Genomic DNA, 24,582 nt, shown 5'->3' with positions numbered 1-24,582 from the left:
CACAACAGAAAAGGGAAACCCCAAAAGCATAAAAGGGCCTCTTTAAAAAAAAAAATGGTGCTGTGCCATTAAATGGATCAAAGAAATAAATTGAACACGACCAATGTGCTTCATAATCGATGGATTGAAAAAAGATTAACAAAAACGTTAGCAAAACATTCATTGACCGACAGCATTTCTGCATTTGTCTATCGCTCTGTAGATGTGAAACCATATTTCACAGAAACTCAATTTGAGATATGGCTAATGTAGCGTGAATACTCTTAATTATAGCAGCGGTACAGTCTCTGTTGCCAATGACAGAAACAGCAGACTGGTTAGATGGCTTGAAAAATCATTGGTCAACTGGTGACACACTTATCTACAGAGAGGTCATTACTAACTGCGTTACATAAACCAACCTCTCTAGCTCACAGAGTGGAGCGTTGTTTGGGTTACAGGCGGGCGGGCGGCCTGAGGGCTGGCTGGTGTATCGAGCAATCGGAAAATGTGGCTGGCAGATTATTAAACTGGCTGCTAGTTTCATACGTGCGTGAATGGGGAGCGTCTGATCAGGCTGCAGATTGATTGGGTTGCCAAGACGACAAATCAGCTCAGGGGGTTTAAAATATCCGGGGTCTTTCACTGTGTCTGTCAGCTTTGATCCAGAATAACTCGTCTGACCTTGCTTCTTGCATGCAAACACACAGACACACTAATCTCACATCCACATATCACGAAAAAGTGGTTAACTAGATAGAGCTGAGACGGGATAAAGGGATGGTCTGGTTTAGCTGTGGTTAGCGGTATGACTGACTGAGAATTAGGACAGGCTGAGAGCGAGCGGAGGATGTCTCCACTTCTTCACGCGATTGAATTAACTGAACCCAGAGTAATACAAATTTCCAGATAACCTTAGCATATTTTTTTCATAGTTGTTATAGGTGTTAGATGACCAAGATGAATATAACATCAGACAAAGATCTATCTATCTAACTAAATGAGAGGCCTTTCTACAAAAAAAAAATCATTATTTCTCCTAAGCTCTGCGTGCCTTTTACAGCTCAAAGCAGACGTACATCCCTTGTCACACCATCTCTGAAGACCACTCAAATCCTAAGTACTGTGATGATTCAGCCCCTCAAGAGCAGAGACGATGTTTTCAATCAAAGCTGTCTTCAAGATGGTATCCCTCCATATAATACTTGGGAGTTAATTACAAACAAAATATGAAAAAAATAACTAGCTTGATGCTGTTTATATTCCCTTTGGATAAGAGCCCAGGATCCTTTATATGGAAAACATGCTTCGCCACACTACAGTCAGAAATCTGATGTCACATAATGTCAGGTTTTTGCAAAAATTACAACTGATGAACATAAGAAGTCTGATCAACTACTGTCTTACATGTGCTGTGCTGAAGTAAATAATGCAAAACGAAGTACTATTTAAATGCATTGTTTTGTCATTAGATCCCACAGTGAAACATTCAATACAAATATTTCACCAGAAACTAACAATCTTTATGCCAAATGCACTAATTTGTATTTTATTTTACATACTAATTAAGATTTCAGACAAAATTGTATATTCATGTTATTTGTTTATTATGTTTTTATTATCATTTTGACCCATTTTTAACTACACCAGAAAACAAATGCAGGCAAAAAAATGCAAAAAAAAAACCCACTGGGCTTATTTGCAGCCTCCACTTAAATACTGTAAAACAAAGAAAGAAAGGAACATTTGAATGTGAAAAGGGAGTATCAAACAGTGCATATTATTAAGCGATCCATAGAGGTACAGTATTTTGTTATGTATGAAAAGCTATCCATGATTTCTATTCCCCATAACGATTTGTATTGCCATTACTTAAAAACAGTGAAAAGGTCATCATAGAATTTGTTTAAAAAAGCAATACGTTGACACGTCCTAAATGTTGATTTCCCTGCAGTTTTATACCATCAATTGTTCACACACACACACACACACACACACACACACACACACACACACACACACACACACACACACACCACACACACACACACACACACACACACACACACCCACACACACACACACACACACACCACACACACACACACACACACACACACACACCACACACACACACACACACACACACACACACACACACACACACACACACACACACACACACACACACACACACACACACACACACACACACACACACACACACACACACACACACACACACACACACACACACACACACACACACACACACACACACACACACACACACACACACACACACACACTGAAGAGATCAGAGGATTAGAGTATTTGTCAAACAAATTCCTCAGTAGCCACAGAATTCAACATCTGTTGTCTGCCTGGTGGAGATGGAAAAACCCCTCTGGAGACAATTAAAACTAATCCGACATCATTCCTTCATCATCTCATTTAAGATCTAGACAGCACCCGTTGTTTTCTCACGCTGACAGAATATGCAGAAGTGCAAAGGGTGCCTGCTCCAATATGCAAATCACATAGTTAAGCGGACGAGTGCACCTGCTGTGTCAACTAAAAGTTAACTCAATTGGAGTAAAGACACATTTTAAAAGAGCCTGTTTCCCCAGATTTATGCTATTTGTCTAGCTCCTGATACACCAGGATAATCACACAACATAGCACATACTTGAGCGCTACATCCGTGACTCGCAATGATCATGTATTATCCTAGATTGCTAAGGAAATGAGAAGCATATGCTTGCGGAAATTGCGCTTCACTGTCCCTGTTTCAGGTTAAAAACCCTGGAAAGACTCAAACAAAAGGATCCCTGTTTAGTTCCAGGAACCGCTTCAAACGGCAAAGTAATCCTCGCATGGGTCATGAAAAACCATTAGCACAGATTATAATCGTAGGAACATTTCCTATAACGTGAACGATATCGAGATTCAGATGAGGAAGACCCAAGGTGGGAAAGTGTGCAGCAAAACGTATCCAAACATTGGTGCTTAAATGTGCGTTATATTTGTAACTATGTTTCATACCATTAAAACAACAACCGGAAAACTCCATAAGCTCGTGATATATGTTTTCTAATAGGTCAAAACGGAAAATTGTAAAATCACTGTTTTGAATCTGTGTTTTGTATGCAGTTAAGCTGTGGACAATGACACCATACAGTATAAAAAGAGTTTGTCAGAGCAGGTGATGTAATGATTACACGGTAGCAGTTGGTAAACAGCGCTCAAAGAAATGCGGAGACACCTCAGCGCTCAACACAGTCTGAGGAGACTGAATCTGAGCTGACCAATAAAACTAAAATCAGAGGGAACACTGCTCGGATAACAGCCTCATGGTTTTGGCTTCTTAAATAAGACGTGAAGCATTGTCCAAAAGCTGTGGGGTTGCACACTCTTGGCTTTCCTTAATGCTAAAACAAACACAAAAGTCATGAGTAGATCAATCAGGTTTATTTTTGGGTTGCCTGCATGCGTCTGTGTGTGGGAGACGGCGAGTTTCTGGAGGGGCCAAGCAGTATCGTAATTCTCCATTTCCTCTGAGCGCGGCCGCATAGTGGGGGTCAGGTAACAAAACAGCATGAGCCTGCTGCAGGGTCAGAGCCTTCAGTTCGGTCCTGACACGACACAACAGGATCTGTTTACCCCGCAGCGGGAAAACAAGACCTACCGCAGCGAGGGAGCGTGTAGTCATGTGTGTGTGTGTGTGTGTGTGTGTTATACAATGCATGGATTGACTTTGCAATCACAGTATAGGAAGAAACGTGTGTGTGTGTGTGTGTGTGTGTGTGTGTGTGTGTGTGTGTGTGTGTGTGTGTGTGTGTGTGTGTGTGTGTGTGTGTGTGTGTGTGTGTAACTTTGGCATAAGTGGCGTCTCTTATGCAACTGCAGAGAGTTGATGTTTGTCTTTGTCTGTGGAGGCTACAATAAGCACATTCATCGAGCAATACAACAGTGTAATCACAGACGTGTGTGTGCGCCTGGAAGCCGCTTTAACAGTGTATGCTTTCTTCATGGAGGATGAATTGTGTGTTTTGTTGCACATTTACATGCATTGCCACACTAACGTGTTTACAGAGATGCTTCCTGAGAGCCTGGGTCAACTGTTGAATGTTTGAAGGTGTGGGCATTTCCTATGAATGTGTTATTGTGTAGTTTGAGTGTGAATATAAAGGCAACAGGATAAGGAAGAATCCGACCACAGCTCAGGAACTCTAATTAAAACATGATTTTAACCATAAATGAATAGTTGATTTTGTGCATTACCAGCAGGGGGGGAAGCAAGAAACTAGAGCTGCAGCTTACACAATTATAATTATAATCCAATGTCCAATGTGAAGCATCCATACTAACCCAAATATTAATAGCAGCAGTTCTCATTAATAAATGTTCTGTGATCAACTCAACAAGTAATTGTCTGATAATTGCATTTTTTTTTGTCACACACACACACACACACACACACACACACACACACACACACACACACACACACACACACACACACACACACACACACACACACACACACACACACACACACACACACACACACACACACACACACACACACACACACACACACACACACACACACACACACACACACACACACACACACACACACACACACACACACACACACACACACACACACACACACACACACACACACACACACACACACACACACACACACACACACACACACACACACACGGTGTTTGTCCTAACATTAAGTATCTCTAGAGAATTTTATTATCTCTCTATATCAAATTGTCCCTCCCTCTTTCTCTCTCTCCCTCTCTCTCTCTCTCTCACACAGACAAACCAACATAAAAATAAATACACAACCTAAGTGTTTTATATATACCTAAGAACATTCAGTTCTTTTGGTTTTCCACAATTACAGACCAGCGTGTTTCTGTGTTGTGTTCACTGATGATGTGATGTCCACCTGAACATGGTAGGAACATTTACTAACACATGGCTGCATGAGTTCACATGAAGTACCAGATCATAGTCTCACACCGGCGCTCTACCTTTCATTAGTGGAGACACTTTGATCTCAGAAGCTTTAATGTGAAAGGATGTGTTTCCTACCTCTGTCAGAGCGTGGAGCTGGCCCTCATGGACGCACACACCCTTGAACCTGCAAAACCACAAAACATAAGTCAATATTTAACAATGTAATAAGAAGAGCAATTTACTAAACAAATTACAAGGAACTGGCTTAAAGATAATAACGTGATTACCACACAGTGGATGAATCTAGTAAATGAAATGTGTGGGATGGAAAAAATAACCATAACAATAAGAAACCAAGTTCCTATTTTTGATGAAAGATGGGGAAATGGGTGAGTTATAGAACACAAATCATTAATAATGACCAGGGGGTAAGAAGTGACAACTATGTATGTATGAGTATTAATGTTATACAGTATCCGTTATGTGTTTGTTATATCTTACAGTAGTGGTTCTCAAATGGGGGTATGTTGGAGTACTGCAGGGGGTACGTGAGATTTATTTTATGTCAATGAAAAAAAAAAAACTTAAGTAATGCATTTAAACAAACTACTAATAGTAGATTAACTACTTTATTCAAAAGTTTACAGTAATTCTGGATAATAAAATGGGAAAAATAAACGGGGTGCTCTCTTTTCCTCTCCCTCTCCTGACAGCCGGTCAGTCTCGTGCAGCTCGCTGAACCTGTAATAAGTGACCCGACAGTAAAGAATAAATATACTAGTATAGCTAGTTCCAGAGTAGATAAACTAGCTAAGTGTGTTAGGTCTAACTCTTAGTGTGTTTTGCTCCGTTCAACGGTCCGTCACAGCGGGGGGAGCTGTGATCCGGAAGAGCTGCGTGTTCTCCGTCAGCAGCAGCTGATCTGATCTCTGATTTCTCTCTCGCGTCAGATCTAGCTAGTTCTAGCTAATGATCTGACTGCCTGCTTATCAAAGGACCTAAACAATAAGCGTTGCTTGGCAACGGCGTGTGGCCGCAAAGTATAGCGCAGCATTATGCATACTGTATGTTTATATGAGGGGTCAAAATCCCATGCTCATAAAATGCTCATATCTTTTTTTCTCTTCATTCCCCACGCCCCAACATAAATAAATAAATATACCAATTTTAGGAAAAGTAACGAAGTTTGAGCAGTGTGGGTTTTATATTAATAGAGTTACACATATTTCAAAACACGAAGTGTAATAACTGCAGGTTGCCTCCCTGTCAGAATGACAAAGATCCTCAGTGAAGCACAAGCCCATGTTTCTCACTACATTGTAAGTACAACTTATTAAAAAGATCAGTTCAATGCAACTAATGTCGTCTCAGTGTTATTGCATGATGTTAAAATTGGTTTGCCATGAATTTAGTGATGGATTGTAAACATTTGAAATGTAGCATTGAAGTGTTTCTCAGTTACAATGTTGTTGTTTTAATAAATCAGACCCTGATGGTGCAGCGCTGTACTGTACCTCTTTATATAGGCTTTTTGTCCCTAACAAATCGTTTTTGCGCTGATCAGGGGGTACTTGGCTGACATCTTTATTTCAAAGAGGGTACATTATTGAAAAAAGTTTGAGAAGCACTGGTTTACAGTATAAATTATTGTCAATCCTTTTTTTCCATTGTTTTGTATTTATTTAATGTGTTTAAGCGTTCCCTTTGTTATGTATGCCTTGTAACCAAATCATTTCTTAAAATAAAAATATAAAAAAGACATGATTTAATATTTGAGATAGCACAAGAACATTTGTTAAAAAATGTAATTGAATCAGATGATTGAGGTTGACACTCAGATAACATATACAACCTTTTAGTTTCACTATAGTAGTTAATTTGTACATTTTGTTTGATCTTTTTATCCTACTTAGATGTTCATATTGCTCTTATATCTGCAACCTATTTGACAAAATGATCCGTCTTATGTATGTTAAGTAGAGCTTGAGAGTTAGGATGTGCATTGCCAAAATTAAGCTCTAGCTATTGTGCAAATGAAAAAAAACGCCTTCAATTTGTTGAGCTTAGTTCAAGCACTTACACGTCTAAAGGGTTATATAGAGTATAATAATGTTGAAACATCGAAAAACTTGCTTGACCTTCTCTGTGTGAGTAAACAGAGAAAGCAGGAAGAATAGTTAACAAACAATTAAGATTCCTGCAGCAAGACCAGACAAGTGCTAAGTGTCTGTTAGCAGGAGTATAATAACAGCTCAGTTACTTCACCTGCATTCCTTCCATTCTGCCTCTACCTGGCCTATCAAGTTCTACAATAAAAACACAAGCAGGAGCTTTGACTTGCCTTAGCTTCATAAAATGCATTTTCTGTTAACTAATTACATTTTTAAAAGTCGGAAAATATCCAGAAAAGACCATGCACAGCCTCGGCCCAAACAAAACAAAGTGTGCAGAGCAACGTATAAACCAACTTTGTTCAAGAGTGGCGTTAAGGGCCTCGTAATTCTGAAGGTCAACTTTGTGGGTCCTTGTTGGGTTTGAGCTAACAATGAGCCCCTCAGTGTCTGCTTGTTAACGAACACACACACACACACTCACAATCCTCTGGGTTTAACAAAGATGGCATTGTGAAAGATGCTGCGTGTGTGTATGCACGAGTACACACACACACATTTGATGCATGTATGTGCATGTTCGTAAACACACACTCTCCCGCCCTGGAACGCATGGCTGAATGTGAACTTGACAGAAAATGTGTTTACTACAAAAAAACAACAACACTCTTCGGGGATCATTTGTGTTCTCATTTCTATAAAGTTTTATTTAGTGCAGGCTTTTCCTTTTCCTGTCATAAAACTCAAGGCAAGGCATGTTTGTTACCTTTAAATACAGAGGCTGTTTAAAGGGCTTTTACGTAACGAGGGAGTCCTTCAGAGCAGCGTTTCAGAACAGAATTAAAAATGAAAATACATTCAAATACAATCATTTTATACAAAGGCCATAAAATAAAAAGTGGTGCTTTTAAGGTTATTAGACGGTTGTGTGCAGCGTCACTGGGTTTGGTTCTGCTTGATATGAGCTGAGTGCTTCCTAAAGAGACCTTCTGGGTTTATATTTATTAAAAGTACCAGAATATGTTTTGGTACAAGGCTTTTAACTGATTAAACTATTCTATGAACTTGAAGAAAAGGCATATAGCTTAAAAGTTAAAAGCAATAAAATAACAGCCAAACAATTACACAAAGAACAATTGTGTCCCTGCTGTCACTAGGCTTGTGCATAATATTCTGCATTATGCAATAAACACTGTTTTCACTGCATTTAAAGCTCACACTTTCAGTATCTTAATTACCTAACGACAAGTTTTGTTTTGAATAAATCCACAATGTTGCAACTTCCACTAGGTTTCATCATATTTTGACTGTCTGTGCTTTTGGTATTGAGGTTTAAAAGCTCATACAAATATTCAGTTAAATGATGCAGCTCCTCCTAAAATCGTTGCTGTTGAGGGCTCCATCTTAAGTCAGACATGTACGAAGGGAGACAAAACAGACACAAAAAAGTGTCACTTCAGGACCACAGAGCCAGGATTAAGGGGCTTACAATGAATCTTGCTTTTGACCAATGATTGACTGCAAATCTCTAAAATATTAACCTGATTGTTCATAGCCTTGAAAGGGTCCTCGTCACTCTTTGCCTTCAGGCAGCTGCTGCTGCAGCTATAACAGGAGCTGGCAGCTTAAAACTCCATTGTTAATAGGCTGAGGGTTTGACACAGTTTCAACCCCAAAGGAAACGGGTCACAACCACAGACTCAGTGTGTGAGAGCAGAGAGAGGCAGAGGCAGACTTTAATATAATAAATATTTTATAACCGAAAGTGGCAGGTGTTAAGGACATGACTAATATGACATGTCGAGAAACAAACTCTTAATTTACTATGAGTAGTCATTGAGTGGCCTAAACTCTTGTTATGGTAAAGTGACAACAGGCGATTAGGATCACGTGCAAAGACAATTACTGCCAATAATCAGTTTCTCACACGAGGGCCAATTATCTAGCTGACTTAGCGTAGTGATGCAATAATCAAGTAGGAATAACATCACACAGTTATTTTGTTTTATAAGATATATTTAAATGGTCCCAGATGAGTTTTGGTGGTTCTTTACTGTAGAATGATGTCGAAATTAACATTGTATATTTTCTGAATCAATTTGATTTTTTTCTGTAAACCCCTTTGATAAAGTACATGTGTTACCCACCTGAGTATGTTGGGATGGCAGAGCCGGTTCATGAGTTGGACTTCTCTCAACATGTTGGCTCTGTTGCTGCTGATTTTGTTCATCTTCATCGCCATAACCTGGTCTGTGGCTCGATGACGAACCTGCAAAACAGTCAAGTCATTTGAACATGTTGCGGATACGGTCAACTAAAGAAAGGCTAAATCCTTATAACTAATTAACTGTATTATGGTGGCTGCAAGTAAACACATTTAACTTGGGTCAATATGAAAAGTGCTTGAACAAGTTCTTTATTGGAAACTTGTAAATAATAATATTAATAATATGACTCATGCAGCAAGAAACAGAGGAAGTATAAAAGGAAGGCAGCTAATAAAAGAGAAGTGAAATGAGGTCATCGACCAGCCATGAGTAGACGTGTCGATCCGGAGCTGAACAATCAATGTTTATTATGGTGCATTGGGATTTCAGTTTCCATCCAATCGTTACATGGTGGTGGTATAACCACGGATGCATCTATCCATGGTTGGCTGGAGTTATCCCAGCATGCTTTGTGTGGGAGGCACAAATACTGTAGACAGGTCACAACATGAAGACAACACTGAAGCTCTTCCTGCTGATGTTTAAAACAGCTCACATGTGGCTACAACAAGAGAAGCGAGGCGGTTCTGTTTCTCAACTGTTTGCAGGGTCATAATATTGCTCAATTACTGTATAATGGAGATTACAAAATATTACAAATAAGCCAAATGATAGACGTAAACATTGACTGATTACAGTTAATGGCGCGTGTTGTTAGGCTAGGTTTAAAAAAAAGTCTTAAAAGTAGTGTGAAGTGGTGGTATGGCAAAAATAAACTCCCAACATGCTTTTTGTATCCATTTTGACTCATAGAAAAAGCTGCGTAATGTTTTAAAAAGTTACATTACATTTAAAGATTCAATTGAAGTATTAACTCATAAACAATACGTTCCCAAATGAACTCCAATTCATTTAATAAAGCCTTTGTAAAAGCACTTAACAGAGTTCATCTCTCTAATGCAGCATATAAAGAGTTGACTTGCTGTACATGTTGGTTGTAAATACAGAAATTGTGTTTGTCTCTTCATATCCCATATCACCTCACAGTCTTTGAAATTGTAAAGTGACCTGAGGTCTTCCCACCGCAGGTCTTAGCGACTGCGTGACTCATCAAATACCAAGAATTCAGGTTTCTTCTTGATACATTGATATGCATGCAAAAAGGATATATCAACCGGCAAACCACGGAAGGTAGCACATGAGAAGACTGAGCTGCAGCAAACACTTTGTCGCTCACTTCCTGACAGCAGAAACAGACGTGTGAGAAGGCTAAAGTCATCCCCACTGTGCCTTCAGCAACAAAGAGCATATTCAAACATTATCAGAAGTTCATGAGTACATGAAATCTTTCGGAAGCATCATACCGTACATACGTGATGCAAAACAGAGCATGAAAGCTAAGGCTATATCTATCTAGCACTTTGAACATTACACATTAACACCTTGTTTACTTTGAACCACACCAGACATGATGTAAATAATGAAAGGTGACTGCTAATGTGGCCTTGTGGTGCAGTATGTTATGTTGTGGAAAATAGAAATAATAACATATGATTAGATTAATGATGTATCGCTTAACAATAAGTGGTGTTACATAATTTGGATAACCTTTTTTTCTTAGGGTAAACATTGTAAACAGCGCTCTCAGAAGACAGCAGTGCAGGCTATAGAAATCCTGAAAACCATTTTGGAAATGTTCAGATCCTTCACTTTCTTAAAATAACTGATAACATACTGTAAATATAAGTTAACATGTTATTATAGATTAAAAGACTGGCATTAACACCTTAATACAGTAGTTTCATCAGCAAGGTGTACTCAAAGTGTCAAAAGTATAATTAAAAAAGTTACCTGTCAGTGTTCTACTATTATACATGATGTGTTTGGGTTTACTGCTGCATTATTGTGCATGTTGCATTTAACCCCTGTGGTTATTAAGGTTGTGCTAATTTAAACTTTTACACTTTATAATGTCTTTCATTTTTGTAAAGCACTTTGAATTGCCTTGTCCCCCCAAAGGTAATTAAAGTCATTATTGGGGTTAAAGTCCCCTCGTAGGTGGTTAAAGTCCCCTCGTAGGTGGTTAAAGTCCCCTACGTGTGCCGTTTTGGTTTCAAGACCCTGGTTCGCGGAGGACACCAAAAAAGTCCTAGAAAAGACAACTTAAACTTAACTATGTGCATTTAAAGAAAAGAGGAATAGTTTTGGCGAAAACTAAAAAGGTACCATGGGGTACAGGAATCCGTTTTGGTTTCAAGACCCTGGTTCACGGAGGATACCAAAAAAGTCCTAGAAAGACAAGGTAAATTTAACTATGTACATTTAAAAATAAAAAAGAGGAATTTCGGCGAAAACTAAAAGGTACCATGGGGTCAGATTCTAATTTTCCAAAGGGGGGTTCGTTCAGATGTGTGTATCTCACACTGCACTGTAACTGTGATTCATGTATCTTTGCTTTTAAATTAGTGTTTTTAGATATCATTTTATAATATGTTTCTTTATGCTATTAATGTCCTTCATTTTTGTAAAGCACTTTGAATTGCCTTGTGTTGAAATGTGCTATATAAATAAACTTGCCTTGCCTTGCCTTTAGTTTATCAGGTATTTTACTTAAAATCGCCGCATTTGGAGATACAGGTGGCAGGAAGGGTCTGACTTATTGTAATCTAAAAAGTAACTAGTCACTAAAGCAATCAGATTAATGTAGTGGAGTAAAAAGTTCGTTATTTCCCTCTGAACTGTAGTGGAGTAAAGTTGTATTTAATGGAAATAATGTATTAATGGACAAGTATTTCCAAGTAGTTCTTGCACGAATATACTTCGTTGAGTTCCACTGAAGGCTGTGAGTCATTTTCAGTGCAACAGTGGGCAGCTTTACATCATCTTGTAACAATGGCTCTCTTCCATCATCAGAGCCACAGTACACTGAGTACGGCACAATGGACGGGCCGTATCACTTTCAGCAGGAAGGGGACGGGAGAAGGTCAACGAGGGTTATATATGAGGCGTTAACAGTGACAGGTAATGGACAAAACTGTTTGCTATACTGCAATATTGGTATTTGGAGAGCTTTCTGAAGTTGAAAGGTTAGCGAATTGTCAATATTAAATAGAAAAATCATTTTAATTCAGATTAGGGCTGATATCAGATGTTCTTATTACATGATTATCATAGCAAAATAAATTCCCCATAACAATGTTATCGAAATATCTTTGTAAAGCCTAAAAAATATGTAAAAATACAAAGATAAAATAATAATAATAATAATAATAATAATAATAATAATGCCATCAGTCAGATTCATCTTAAACTTTGTCCCTTTTTTGGCACAATTATTACACTGAAAATTAAAATACAGGTTTAGGGATGTAGAGAGTTAGTCTGTTACCGTAACTGTACAAAAAGAGCAATGACAAATAGTGAGATTAAAAGGGCGCTGGATTATTTCCCCTATATATATCTGTATTATTAACATGAGCTCAACAGTTCATTTTTTAGATATCACAGTTTCTGTCAATACCTCTAAAACCCTATTTCAGATTTTAAGAGTTGTTCTGTGTTTCTTCTCGCTCAGTGTTTCTGTCTCGTATACAGACACAGACATCGCTCTGTTCAAGTTCAAAGGAAGGGGCTGGCTATAGGAGCCGACAGCCTCCACCACAGGACAGCCGAAACAACAGATGGCCACTCCTCTGAAGGCCTCCTCCCCCACATCCGTCTATCCTCCTCCGACCCCCCATTCCTCACATCCCCCCATCTGCATGTAGTCCTGATCCCCCTCTTTCCCCTCCACCCTACGGCCTCCAACAATCCCTCGTTGTTAATCCTCATCTCCCCCAGTAGTAAACCCCAAATTCGTCTTTTTACCTCATTGACCCCTGCCTTCTTGCACCCTCACTTCTTTAGGTAAGGTACGTTTATTTATATAGCACATGTTCAGACACAGAGGCAATTCAAAGTGCTTTACATCATCATTAACACTTAATAATAAGACAACAGAAAGGAACATAATAAATAAACATAATGGAATAACATTAAAAATACAAATGTAACATCTCCTCTTCACCAAACTGCTCATTTCTGGAAAATATGTCTTTTCTTCCAAAACCCTTTCTCCTTTTTCTCCTCCTCCCCCGAACCCAAGCTCTAGAAAACCTCTTAATGGCGCATTTCCACTGCAGGGCCTCGCACGGCTTAGTACGGTATAGTTAGGCCTTGGTAGGCCAGGCTCACTTTATGCTGCGTTTCCATTACAGTTTAGGAACTGGGGTAGTAACTATAGTAACGCAGTGTAGGCGGAGCCGTGGCGTCATCTTCAATGCGAACCACAAAACCAACATCAGCTGTTAGCTGTTAGCACTCAGAGCTACAAACCACAGACTGCCTGTGTCATGGTGAATACAGTCGCTGCTTTATTTATGTCTGTATAGGCCGTTGTTGTGAGTGTGGACGGTCGGAGCATATACAACGTTAGCTTAGCCGATCTCCATTTAGAAAACACGTATTTTAAAAGGTTTTTCGCCTGCCGTCTGTCTGCAGACTTGTCAAAGCATTAATTTATGGTTTTTACTAACCGGTATCAGTATGTTGTTACTTCGGCATCATTTTGAAACGTGTATTACAATTAAATCACGGTCAAATATGTTCATTTTGTTGTAGTTGCCAGCGATTCTCTCACTAGTTTAGCATACTCAGCCCAGTTGTTGGCCCGGAAAGAACCTCGATTTTGGAGAGCCAGAAAACTGTGAAAAAGTACCCGCTAGCCGGAACTACGTCTCGTGGAAATGCAACCAAAAACGGGCCGGGCACGGCACGCTTAAACCGCGCTGTAGTGGAAATGCGCCATAAATCAATCTTTTCCAGAACTTTATTCCAAAATACTAATCCCTATTTGTTATCCTTTTCATCAGGCGTACCACCACATCTCCTTAACATCAGAAGCGTTTTCCCCTCCGATTCCTCCTCCTCTCACCCTCAACCTCTGTCACCATTAATTTCATCGCCTTTTTGTTCCCGCCTCTGTCTGTCATCCCCCTTGACTTTAAGCTTTTCATCATTCTGCTCCATTTCCTCTTCTCTCTCTGTTTACCTATGCATTCCTCTTTCTCGCAGAATAAAAGGTATTAACAGATATTTCCATTACCCAACTACAGGCAGAGGTTATTATTACAAACTGCACACGGGAAGCACGGCCCACAAAAGCTTGATTATGTGTGTTGGAAATGTAAACCTTTCTCCAAACATTTACAAGAGCCTCATTTGGATTAGCTGGTCAAAATATGGACTTAAATGGTCCATCCAAGATGTAGATAAGTTGGAGACGAGCTGCTTCTATTAGAGTTTTCACACCGATCTGAATCAAATAAACTCACAACGATCCGCTGCAGTCATTATCCAAATATATTATATAATAGAATTTCTTAAATGATAAAGCTACATGGCGCACATATAGTTTAAAACACGCCTAGCCATATGCTAGACAATTTATAACAACAACTTTACTCTCCTTGTAATAAACGGTTGTCATGTTTTTCTACAGTTTAATAACGTGTCTTGAATAGTGTGTGACCGACAGTGTTTAAAATGGCAGAGTCATGGTTTAGTCTACAAGTGTTGTTTTTTTGTAATAACATCTATGGAGAAGTCAGTATTTATCTGATATGGCAGAAAGTTATGGAGAGTATTTCGACAGCTACTTCACTTGAGCACAAACAAAACACTAAAGTTGAAAAGCATTTTTTAAAACAGCAGCAAAAACGGTTTAATCTCATACTTGTTTTACTCACTGATACATGCGGTAAATGTATCATTAAACAAAGACTATAATACCAATGTTGTGCGAAAACACTTATGTGCAATATGTACCTAGATAGGATTATTACTATTACTAGCTGCATTCTTAGTTAGACAATTTAATGATTGTGCTGTTATTTCACTCACTTGCAGTAATGTACGTTCTGATAAGCTCCAGTGTTTACATCCTGTTGCCTCCTAGAGCACAATAGCTTTAAATAAACAGTTGTTTTGAATATGCTTTATAAAATCTTTAGAAGATACCACGTTTTTCTTAAATACAGATCTTTCAGATTAGCCTGGGCAATCCCAACAGCTGTCAGAAACAATCATCATTATCATCCATCAGCCCAACCCTTAGATGTAGCGTGAGAGAGAAACACAATGGATTCTCAATTTCAAAGAACTTCTCCATACATTAAACATTCACTGTAACAGTAGAAGGCTTATTATTCTGCGCTCAGACCATAGAACAATTCCAGTACACAAAGAGTGACAATAAACCGTTGTTAATTAAACTGCAATCTGATATAAAAAAAATATGAATTAAGACTGAGCCTGGCTTAATGTCGTCCATCTAGGCCATTATTTCAATTAATCTGATTATTTCCCTTCGTGTATAGAGGGGCCGCAACCCTTCCCCCATACTTGGGAAGTTTATTCTGTGCGTTAAACCTTTACATAACACAGGGTCAGTCTTGCATAGTGGTGCGCATCCAGAAGTCAAAACAAACCAACTTAAAATCAAAAGCTATCAGTCCATCAACGCCATTATCGATTCGTTGAGCTATTTCCTATACGAGTGGTCTTTTCACACTGCTATACACACACTAAACTAAAGTCATAGTTCTCTTGTTAAAAAGACAAAATAAGGGAAATAAAATGTATCTGCTGATTCTTGCTTAAAGAGGGGCTTCACCTAACCTAACCAACCAGACTAATAACACCAAACATGCATGTGTGACTTCCACTCACATGCCTGGAGGGAGAAGACAACAGGGTTAACAACTCCATGTGCAAGTGATGTCTTTGAAGTGATCGCAGTCTAACTTGACCTAAAAATGTCCAGAAAAAACTGGTGAGTGAAGACCAAGATAGCCCAGAAACAATCAGCCTTTGACCCGCGAAGCATATCAACTTGACACGATCAAATTAAATGCTTCCTGTGGAGGGCCATGCACAACAAGTTCCCCTTTTTATTTCTATGACTATTAATCTTGACCATTGCATAAAAGGCACATGGCTTTTGTCACGTACAGTAGCAGGGGAAAAACCAAATCGATCATGAGGTCAAATGATTATGTGTTATCTAATGTCTGTCTAGTCTATTATAAAACACCATGGATGGAAAGTGAGGCATGAATTAAAAAAAATGGATCTAAAAACAAAACGAAGGGATAGAAAAAGGTCAGAAAGTCAAGGACAGCCTGAGGAATCCGTGGAAAGAAATTATAAGTTACTGTGATCTCCACCCACTTTGAAGACATCAGAGAAGAATCCAGAGCCGATCCACTCACAGGTGAAGTCATCAAGGCGTGTGAGACAGGAGAAGGCACTGATGAGGGCTCTGTAGGACGAGGGCCACACCCGGCCCACCTGGAGAACACATGAACAGACTCGTTTCAACACGTTAACATCATATCTCAAGGAAACCGCACAAACCTTGCACCCCCAAAACCTTGTGGAAAAAAACATGGACTCTAGTGTGTACTTATACTAAAACATTCAAAGGTTTTATTCAAGGTCATTTGGACAATGGCTTCAGCGTTGTCAATGAAAATGTTTCCAGGATACAAAATTGCAACACATAGTACACTTAAAGGGGCCCTATCATGCTCATTTTCAGGAGGATATTTGTATTGTGACATGTCTCCATGCTTTAATGTTCAAAAAGCTATTTTATTTTTCTCATACTGCCCCTCTTTTCCCCCTCTGTCTGAAACCAGAGCCCAGTCTGCTCTGATTGGTTAGCTGGCCGGCTTTGTTGTGATTGGTCAACCGCTTAGAGATGTCCAGCCCCTTAGCCTATCACGTACAATGTGTTGGAGCGCTAGTTAATAGAAGTGTGAGTGTTACACAGTACAGGGACGGGAAAACTCAAATAAGCCTAATAGGGCCCCTTAAAGACATAAAAAGAAAAGGACATGAAATAGTGATAAACTGAATATTTGAGCTTAATCAATCAACAGTGCTCTTTGTTGCTCAACTACGAAACAATTTGTACAAAATAGCTTGGGAAACATTGAAAAATATGTGTGAAATTGTTGATGGACAGGCATGGATGTTTTTGGTCATATCGCATTATATTTATCTCATGAGCACACATTGTTCCATTGATGGCACGTTGTTTAATAGTGATAGACAAACAACAACAATCTTTATCAGAACGTTTGGCAACAACAATATTAATCCTCAAACCTCTCGTAATGTATGACTGATTTTCCCTCCTGACTGCGGACAACAACCGACCCGGACTTGAACCAACTCGGTCCAACTTGGCCTTGGACCAAATGCATCAACTCTAACAGGCCCAGAGACATGATTGTTTTGATTGTGTCAGAGCTCTACATTGTGCTTGTTTTGTTTCTTTATCCAGAGCTTTCAGGAAAGTGGAAATTACATAATTAATTATTGAAATACTTTTTGAACCTTCAATATGTCTGCACTGAAACCTTGTATACTGTTACAGTATGTAGCTCTGCTCTATGGCTAGGAAATACATATAGATATTATATTGACATTGTGATATGAGACTACATATCGTCTTACAATTGTAATATTGCACAAGTGTCTTTTCCTTGTTTCAAACGCAGTAAAGTGGTGTTATTTTTACTGAACTTACCGGACTGTTCAGGTAGTTCATATTTATTTTTTTACTAATTTAGCAATAATTAACACATAATGATGGCTATTTATCGAAAATATAATTGTGTTAATATTTTTGTAGAAAGCACCATTTGTCCGCACAACAATATTGACGCAATATATCGACATCAGGGTATTTGATCAGAAATATTGTGATATTGGATTTTCTCCATATTGCCGAGCATCGCTCTGCACCTGTGAAATGTATCTACATGTTAATATAAATATGAAGAATAAACAGCGACTGACCTGTGGAGGCGGGCCCATCTCAAAGCCCATCTCAAAGCCCCCTACGCCTCCGACACCATCTCTGTCCTCGTTGATGCGTTCGGGTCGCGTCGGGATCCCAGCGATGGAATTGCGTTTATTTCGGTCCATGGCGTAAAAGATGATGCTGGTAATATGGGGTTTTTTCTGTGATGTACCCACATGACATGAGGACAGGATTGTTTGAGAGGCGCAGGGACTTTACTACGTTTGTTTCCTGGGAGAAAATGTGTCACGCACGTAGACTTAAGTTGAAACTGGTGTGTTTAGGGAGCGCCTGGTGACACAGTGGCTGGATCCAAGATGTCTCCTACTTGTTCCTCGCTGCTTGTAACTGGAGAGTCCACCAGGAGGAGAGGGTTTTCACATGTTTGAAAGATGTATAGAAAACCCTTGGACACCTAAAGAAATAAAAACAATAATTAATAATCCTAAATGATAATAAAGGTGTATTAGCAGCTGCAGACTGGCCTAGGATGGATGAGACAAGCCACTATTGCTCAACAGGCCCAAATGTAATGGCTGTAATAGGGGCCGATTGTCCAATTATGGGAGATTAGCCAAGGAATAGCTCAGGTCCTGGACCTTTCTGCCATCCAAAACAAAATCAGCAGGGTACAAAGGGTAACAGGAAAGGAGGTCCATGACTAAAGGTCTTTACCCTCAAACAATGCGGCATTCATATCTAACTTTATTCCAGGGAAAGATCTATTTGGTTGATAAGACACGTTGAGTCACGTCGTGAATATATTTTCTACAATGGAAGAAAAGTTGAGTAAAACTCGACTTTGCTGAGTTACCCGAGTTGTAAACATAACTTCAGTTTAATCAGAAGCAAACTCCAAATAGCCCCTGTAATGGATAAGCGGACTAATAGGTCAATAATAATAGATGGGTGTTTTTCATCCACTTCAGTTGTGTTTAAGAAAGCTGACGTAGAGTTACACTTCTGTCAAAATGTAACTTTAACTGCTTTTAAATAATGGAAGTTAAACAATGACTAACTTTTCCTTTGATGTTGAACTATCCCTTAGTACTAGTGCCTCGCAGTGAGCAAATGTGCATCATAAAACAGTCACGGTCCATTCACACTATTGGTTTTAATACTACAAAGCCTGCCATCCCGTACCCTGAGATTGATGTACTTACATGCAACACAATGCTGTTATATGACGGAGGTTGTCAGAAATGTTAAGTGTGTACAAAAGACATTTTCCAGTAAATGGGGAGTAGTTGCAGCAAAATTAAAGGAAATACACTGAAGCGGCCTATAATAAACTAACGCAGAAACACAACAGTGAATCCTAGGCAAAGGAGAGGTCTCATGAGATCAGATACTAAAAACAGCTTTGATATGAGACAGCCAGATTCTGCTGTGTACCGTTAGCATTACATCACAGACACTAGAGTAGAGAGTAGATCTACTGGACGACTCCTGACATCATTCTCTGTCCCAGCAACATCCTTAAAAGGCTTTTCTATCCTTGTTCTCTGCAATAACACTTCATTTTCTTCCTTGTTGAAGTGGTACGACAGAAATAAAAAGTACCAGCGCCAATAAAAATGCAAGCCACAAGTACTAGGGCCGAGGCTTTGCTTTTTCATTTCAGCAGCTTTCCCATCCAGACCCACAGCGGGATCAGAGGCACACTGTACCTCTCTCGTTGTATCTGAGACCAGAATAGGTCAGCAAGGAAAGATATAAAAATCCCCCTTGATTCAAAACAGCCAGCAGCAACAGAGAAGAGCTTCTGTACCCACACACCCACATCAGGAACACAACCTTCCTACGCTTACTAGAATTTCAGTGATGCAAATGATGCAAACAAATAAGAACGCACAATTCTGTGTTACTCTACAAGTCACAGCGGGTGGGGGGAAATCATCCTTCATTCAGGATGATGTTTCCAGCGTAAAGCAGTAAACTGACAACCAAAATATTTTGTTACACCCACTTCTGCAGTAAACACACATCACGCAGCATCAGCCGGTAAACAAACATCCCAAACTACAGGGAAGACGACCTAAGACACAACATAGTTTACAAATAGAAATAGGATCATATCACACCTGTAATGTTGAGCAACATGAGCTAAATTAGTTATGCTGAGGAATATCATCGTGATGCTAAAAAAGGCAGAATAGGCAAGCCACCAGTGTACATAACTATATTTGTTTCTAAACCAAACCCTGTTGCCTACATATCCAAAAGACATGCATTTAAGACACCACAGCAAAGGCCCTCTTCATGGAAAAGGGTGGAATTTTTAAAGCCGGTCTATAAAATGTGGCTTGTTGCTACTCCAAAACAGATGGGACATCTCCGAAGCCGCCTCAGGCCATATGTTTTAACAGTAGTGTTGGGGACTGAACACTATCCAGCTGCGTCCCGCTGGATTACAGACTAATAGAAAACGTCAGCAATAAATCAAAAACTTAAGTGATGTTGTAATGATAGGGTGCAGCCAGGGTTGGTGTGTCTCTGAAGGGCAAGAGGTATTACAGGGGCATGTGTGAATGTGTGTGAGGGACAGTTACTTGTTAGAGAGAAATACTGTGTACGTGCATCACGAATGAAGATAAAACAAATCACACTCATTTAAACGTGAGAATATCTACTGATCCTTTCAGGGGTCTATTAATAAAATAATCTGTGTTTTAGTAATCTGCTGACCTTTTCTCATGTGAGTGAAATAGTTGAGGGACCTCCATTCACTAAAAGAGCAATTATACCAAGTATTTGAGCAAGGTCACATTCAACAAAAGTGAATAGAAGCCTCTTATCTGACCACAATCTATTGTGTTGAATTGCAAAGATATATGAGCCGCTGCATACCTGTCATTCCTCAAGGGTTTAAAGTAATGAACAAGTCCATGGGGCAGAGAAAAAACCTGCTCATTATCTGGATACCAGAGACAGTTAATGAGTTAATGCTGCCAAGACAGCTTGATAAGTCATATTAACCCATTCCTGACCTGAAACGGACTATTTTGGTATAGTTTGTGGGGTGGCACAAATCTTAATAATGTTCAAGATTGGTCAACATTTTCGTTGAGTTATCCTTGTTCCATTTAGTATTTTGACTAAATGTCATTATATTTTAGTAGAAGTCTATAGCATTAAATGGCTGTTTCTTAAAAACGACAAGCAGCAAAATCAATGATTTGTCATCTATGTGCCTGATAACAGGTTGAATACCAATGACATGCACACATAGGTCTACGCAGTGTACCAAATACTTCATAGTCAAGTTTTTTTTCAAGAATCCCGATTTATACTATTGCTAAAAATGAGATTATACATGTGATCTAAAATGTAACGGTTGTTCTGTTAGATGCTTGCCCGAAGTGTGTGCTACCAGTTTTGCTTGAATAGCATTTTTAATACAGGACTTTTACGAGTATTCCTACGGTATTTCTACTTTTACTTAAGTACAAGATCTGAGTACTTCTTCCACCTCTGTGTAAACAAACCAAAGCAGTCAGTATCATGTTGAACTCGTTGTAAAAATGTAAAACTGACTTACCTGTTATCATTTCATGGAGATGTTTGCATGAATAACTCAAGCGGGGTCCCCACATGCCTTTCCCAACTTTACAGCACTTGTCAAAACAACGACCACGACCCCCTGAAGCTGGAAACGCAGCTGCTCAGAAACTAGCAAGGAATGCTAGTTTGTCAACAAAACTCGAGCTAAGCGAAGAGCTAACAAACATTAGCCTGAGAACCACCAACAAACACTAAACAGGAAGTTTTTCGTCGCCAACCGTTTAAAAGTCAAGATTTCCTTAGGGTTAATGCTAAAGGCGAACTCGAAGACTGCTCCTGTCGTCCTTGTTTCCACAAAAGAGCAAAGTACGATGTTTGTTGTACCGCCCGGGATAATATTTCAGGCGATTGTTGCTGTTTGACAGCTCCGTCGTCTCTTCGCTCTCACCCGAGTAAACTCCCACTGGCCCCGCCCACGTTTGATTGGCAGGTGGATTAACCAATCAATGGCCAGGCGTGTTAAACCCCTTTAACGGTTAATAATAATAATAATACATGGGATTTTTATTTAATAATGATGATAATGATTATAATAATAACAACAACAACATAATTATAATAATTATAACAATGATGATGATAATGATAATAATAATTCACATTAACTATTAAAAATAAATAACATTTTCACAAATATTTCAAATGGGAAGTTTTTGAAGTTTACTTAAAAAGAAGATTCAAAGGACAGAATCATCAACATAACGTTTTTTTTTTACAATTTGCACATTTTAGTTGTCCATCACTTCTATTGCATGCAGTTAACAGTGCTTTACAAGGGTACACATAGGCATACAGCAACATAACATGTAACACAAATGTCATATTTTTCATTTTTTAAATGTTGTCACTAAAAAGTACTTTTTGACAGATGACTTTAGCTCAAACCACTTCAAACACTTGAGGCAGACTTATTCTGGCAAAGTTGACAGTTTTAGCTCCCGAATGCAAACACATTGGCAACTGCTTTTGTTAGTTTCCATCTTTATTGTGTCTCACCAAAGCTCTTTGATCGGCAACAAATTGGAGAACTTAAAGGGAAATGTTTTTATTTTATTGTAAGGATTATGTTAACAGATGGCCACTGGTTGAATGTGTTGCACAGTTTGAGATTGACCGAAATACAATAAAGTATATGGTTTTTATTGGCCAATAAATACATTAATGGCATTAGAATTGGCCAATGCTTTAATAGTGTGTTTCTTTTGAGAGAAGGTGACTTGACCTCAGCTGTTGTGTGTTCATGGAAATAGAGCCTCATCTAGTGGACAACATTAGGAAGCACGGCTACACCGTATATATACAGTCTATGGGCTGCACACATCAAACTCAAACCATTGACTCATCTCTTTAACTTGTCTTTTCAATCTGGTAAATTCCCAAATAAAATGAAAATAGCAAAAGTTATACCATTATATAAAACTGGGGATAAACACCATTACACAAATTACAGACCTGTTTCATTGCTCTCTCAGTTTTCCAAGATCCTTGAAAAGCTTTGTACAAAAAGACTTGACAATTTCATGGAAACACATCAGCTTTTGGACGACAGTCAATATGGATTCAGGAAAGATAGATCAACATCTATGGCACTAATGGAATTAAGTGAGGAAATAGCAAACTGCATGGACAATAAAAAACAAGCAGTGGGAATATTTATAGACTTACAAAAAGCATTTGACACCATAGATCACAATATTTTACTGACAAAACTGGAACGGTATGGCATCAGAGGGGTGGGATTAGACTGGGTGAGAGATTATTTAAGCAACAGACAACAATTTGTTGAAATTGGTGAACATAAATCAGAATACATGAACATAACTTGTGGAGTACCTCAGGGGTCCGTGTTGGGTCCAAAGCTGTTCATAATATACATCAACGACATTTGCAGAGTATCAAATATATTGAAATTTATTTTATTTGCAGATGACACTAATATTTTTTGTTCCGGTGACAATTTGAAAGAGCTAATGGAAGTGATAACAGCAGAAATGATTAAAGTAAAACATTGGTTTGACACAAACAAATTATCATTAAATATAAGCAAAACAAAGATTATGTTATTTGGAAAACATAAAACAAATCCACAGGTGCAATTAATACTAGATAACATAAACATAGAAAGAGTATATGAAATTAAGTTCCTTGGTGTGGTTTTAGACCACAAAATCAGCTGGAAACCTCATATCACTCATGTCAAAGCAAAACTGGCTAAGACTATCGCAATATTGGGAAAAGCCAGACACATTCTGGACTACAACTCATTGTATACTCTATATAACACACTGATATTGCCATATCTGATTTACTGTGTGGAGATTTGGGGAAACACGTACAAAACCAAGCTACAGCCGTTATGCACATTACAAAAAAGGGCTATAAGAGTTATCAATAATGTTGGATATCTTGAACACACTAATGTATTATTTTTGAAGTCACACATATTGAAGTTCACTGATCTGGTTAAATTTAAAACGGCACAAATCATGTACAGAACAAGACATAATCTACTTCCTAGGAAATTAAAAACATTGTTCATAGACAGAGAGGGTGGGTATCATTTGAGAGGAAATCTACATTTTAAACAACTCAAGGTCAGAACAACTCTGAGAAGTATGAGTATAACAATCTGTGGGGTGATTTTATGGAATGGTTTGAAGCAGGAGTTAAAACAAAGCACAAGCATAATTCAGTTTAAAAGGATGTACAGAAACACTTTTTTGGAAAACTATGAGAATGAAGAGAGGTGATTGAAGATGAGAAATTATTGTATATGTATGTATAAATGTAAATGTAAGTAGGAATAACTTGCATAATGACTTAA

The 24,582-nt window shown here is 38.7% G+C and overlaps 1 protein-coding gene across 1 annotated transcript in view; it reads right to left on the bottom strand.

Moving 5' to 3' along the window:
- LOC117500203 (dual specificity testis-specific protein kinase 2-like) overlaps positions 1–22,133 on the bottom strand; it is a 52,460-nt gene extending 30,327 nt beyond the window's left edge. Inside the window, exons 1-5 of the mRNA XM_034152983.1 lie at positions 21,736–22,133; positions 18,191–18,609; positions 16,553–16,672; positions 9,224–9,345; positions 5,101–5,149 (exon numbers count right to left, since the gene is read on the bottom strand). Coding sequence (XP_034008874.1) covers positions 5,101–5,149; positions 9,224–9,345; positions 16,553–16,672; positions 18,191–18,319 — 420 coding nt within the window. The 5' untranslated portion in view covers positions 18,320–18,609; positions 21,736–22,133. The remainder of the gene's footprint in view (positions 1–5,100; positions 5,150–9,223; positions 9,346–16,552; positions 16,673–18,190; positions 18,610–21,735) is intronic.
- Between the last annotated feature and the right edge of the window lie 2,449 nt (positions 22,134–24,582).

This window comes from Trematomus bernacchii, unplaced genomic scaffold (assembly GCF_902827165.1).
Source record: "Trematomus bernacchii unplaced genomic scaffold, fTreBer1.1, whole genome shotgun sequence".
In the NCBI taxonomy this organism is placed as follows: Eukaryota; Metazoa; Chordata; class Actinopteri; order Perciformes; family Nototheniidae; genus Trematomus; species Trematomus bernacchii.
This window is presented reverse-complemented; position numbering and strand designations above follow the sequence as displayed.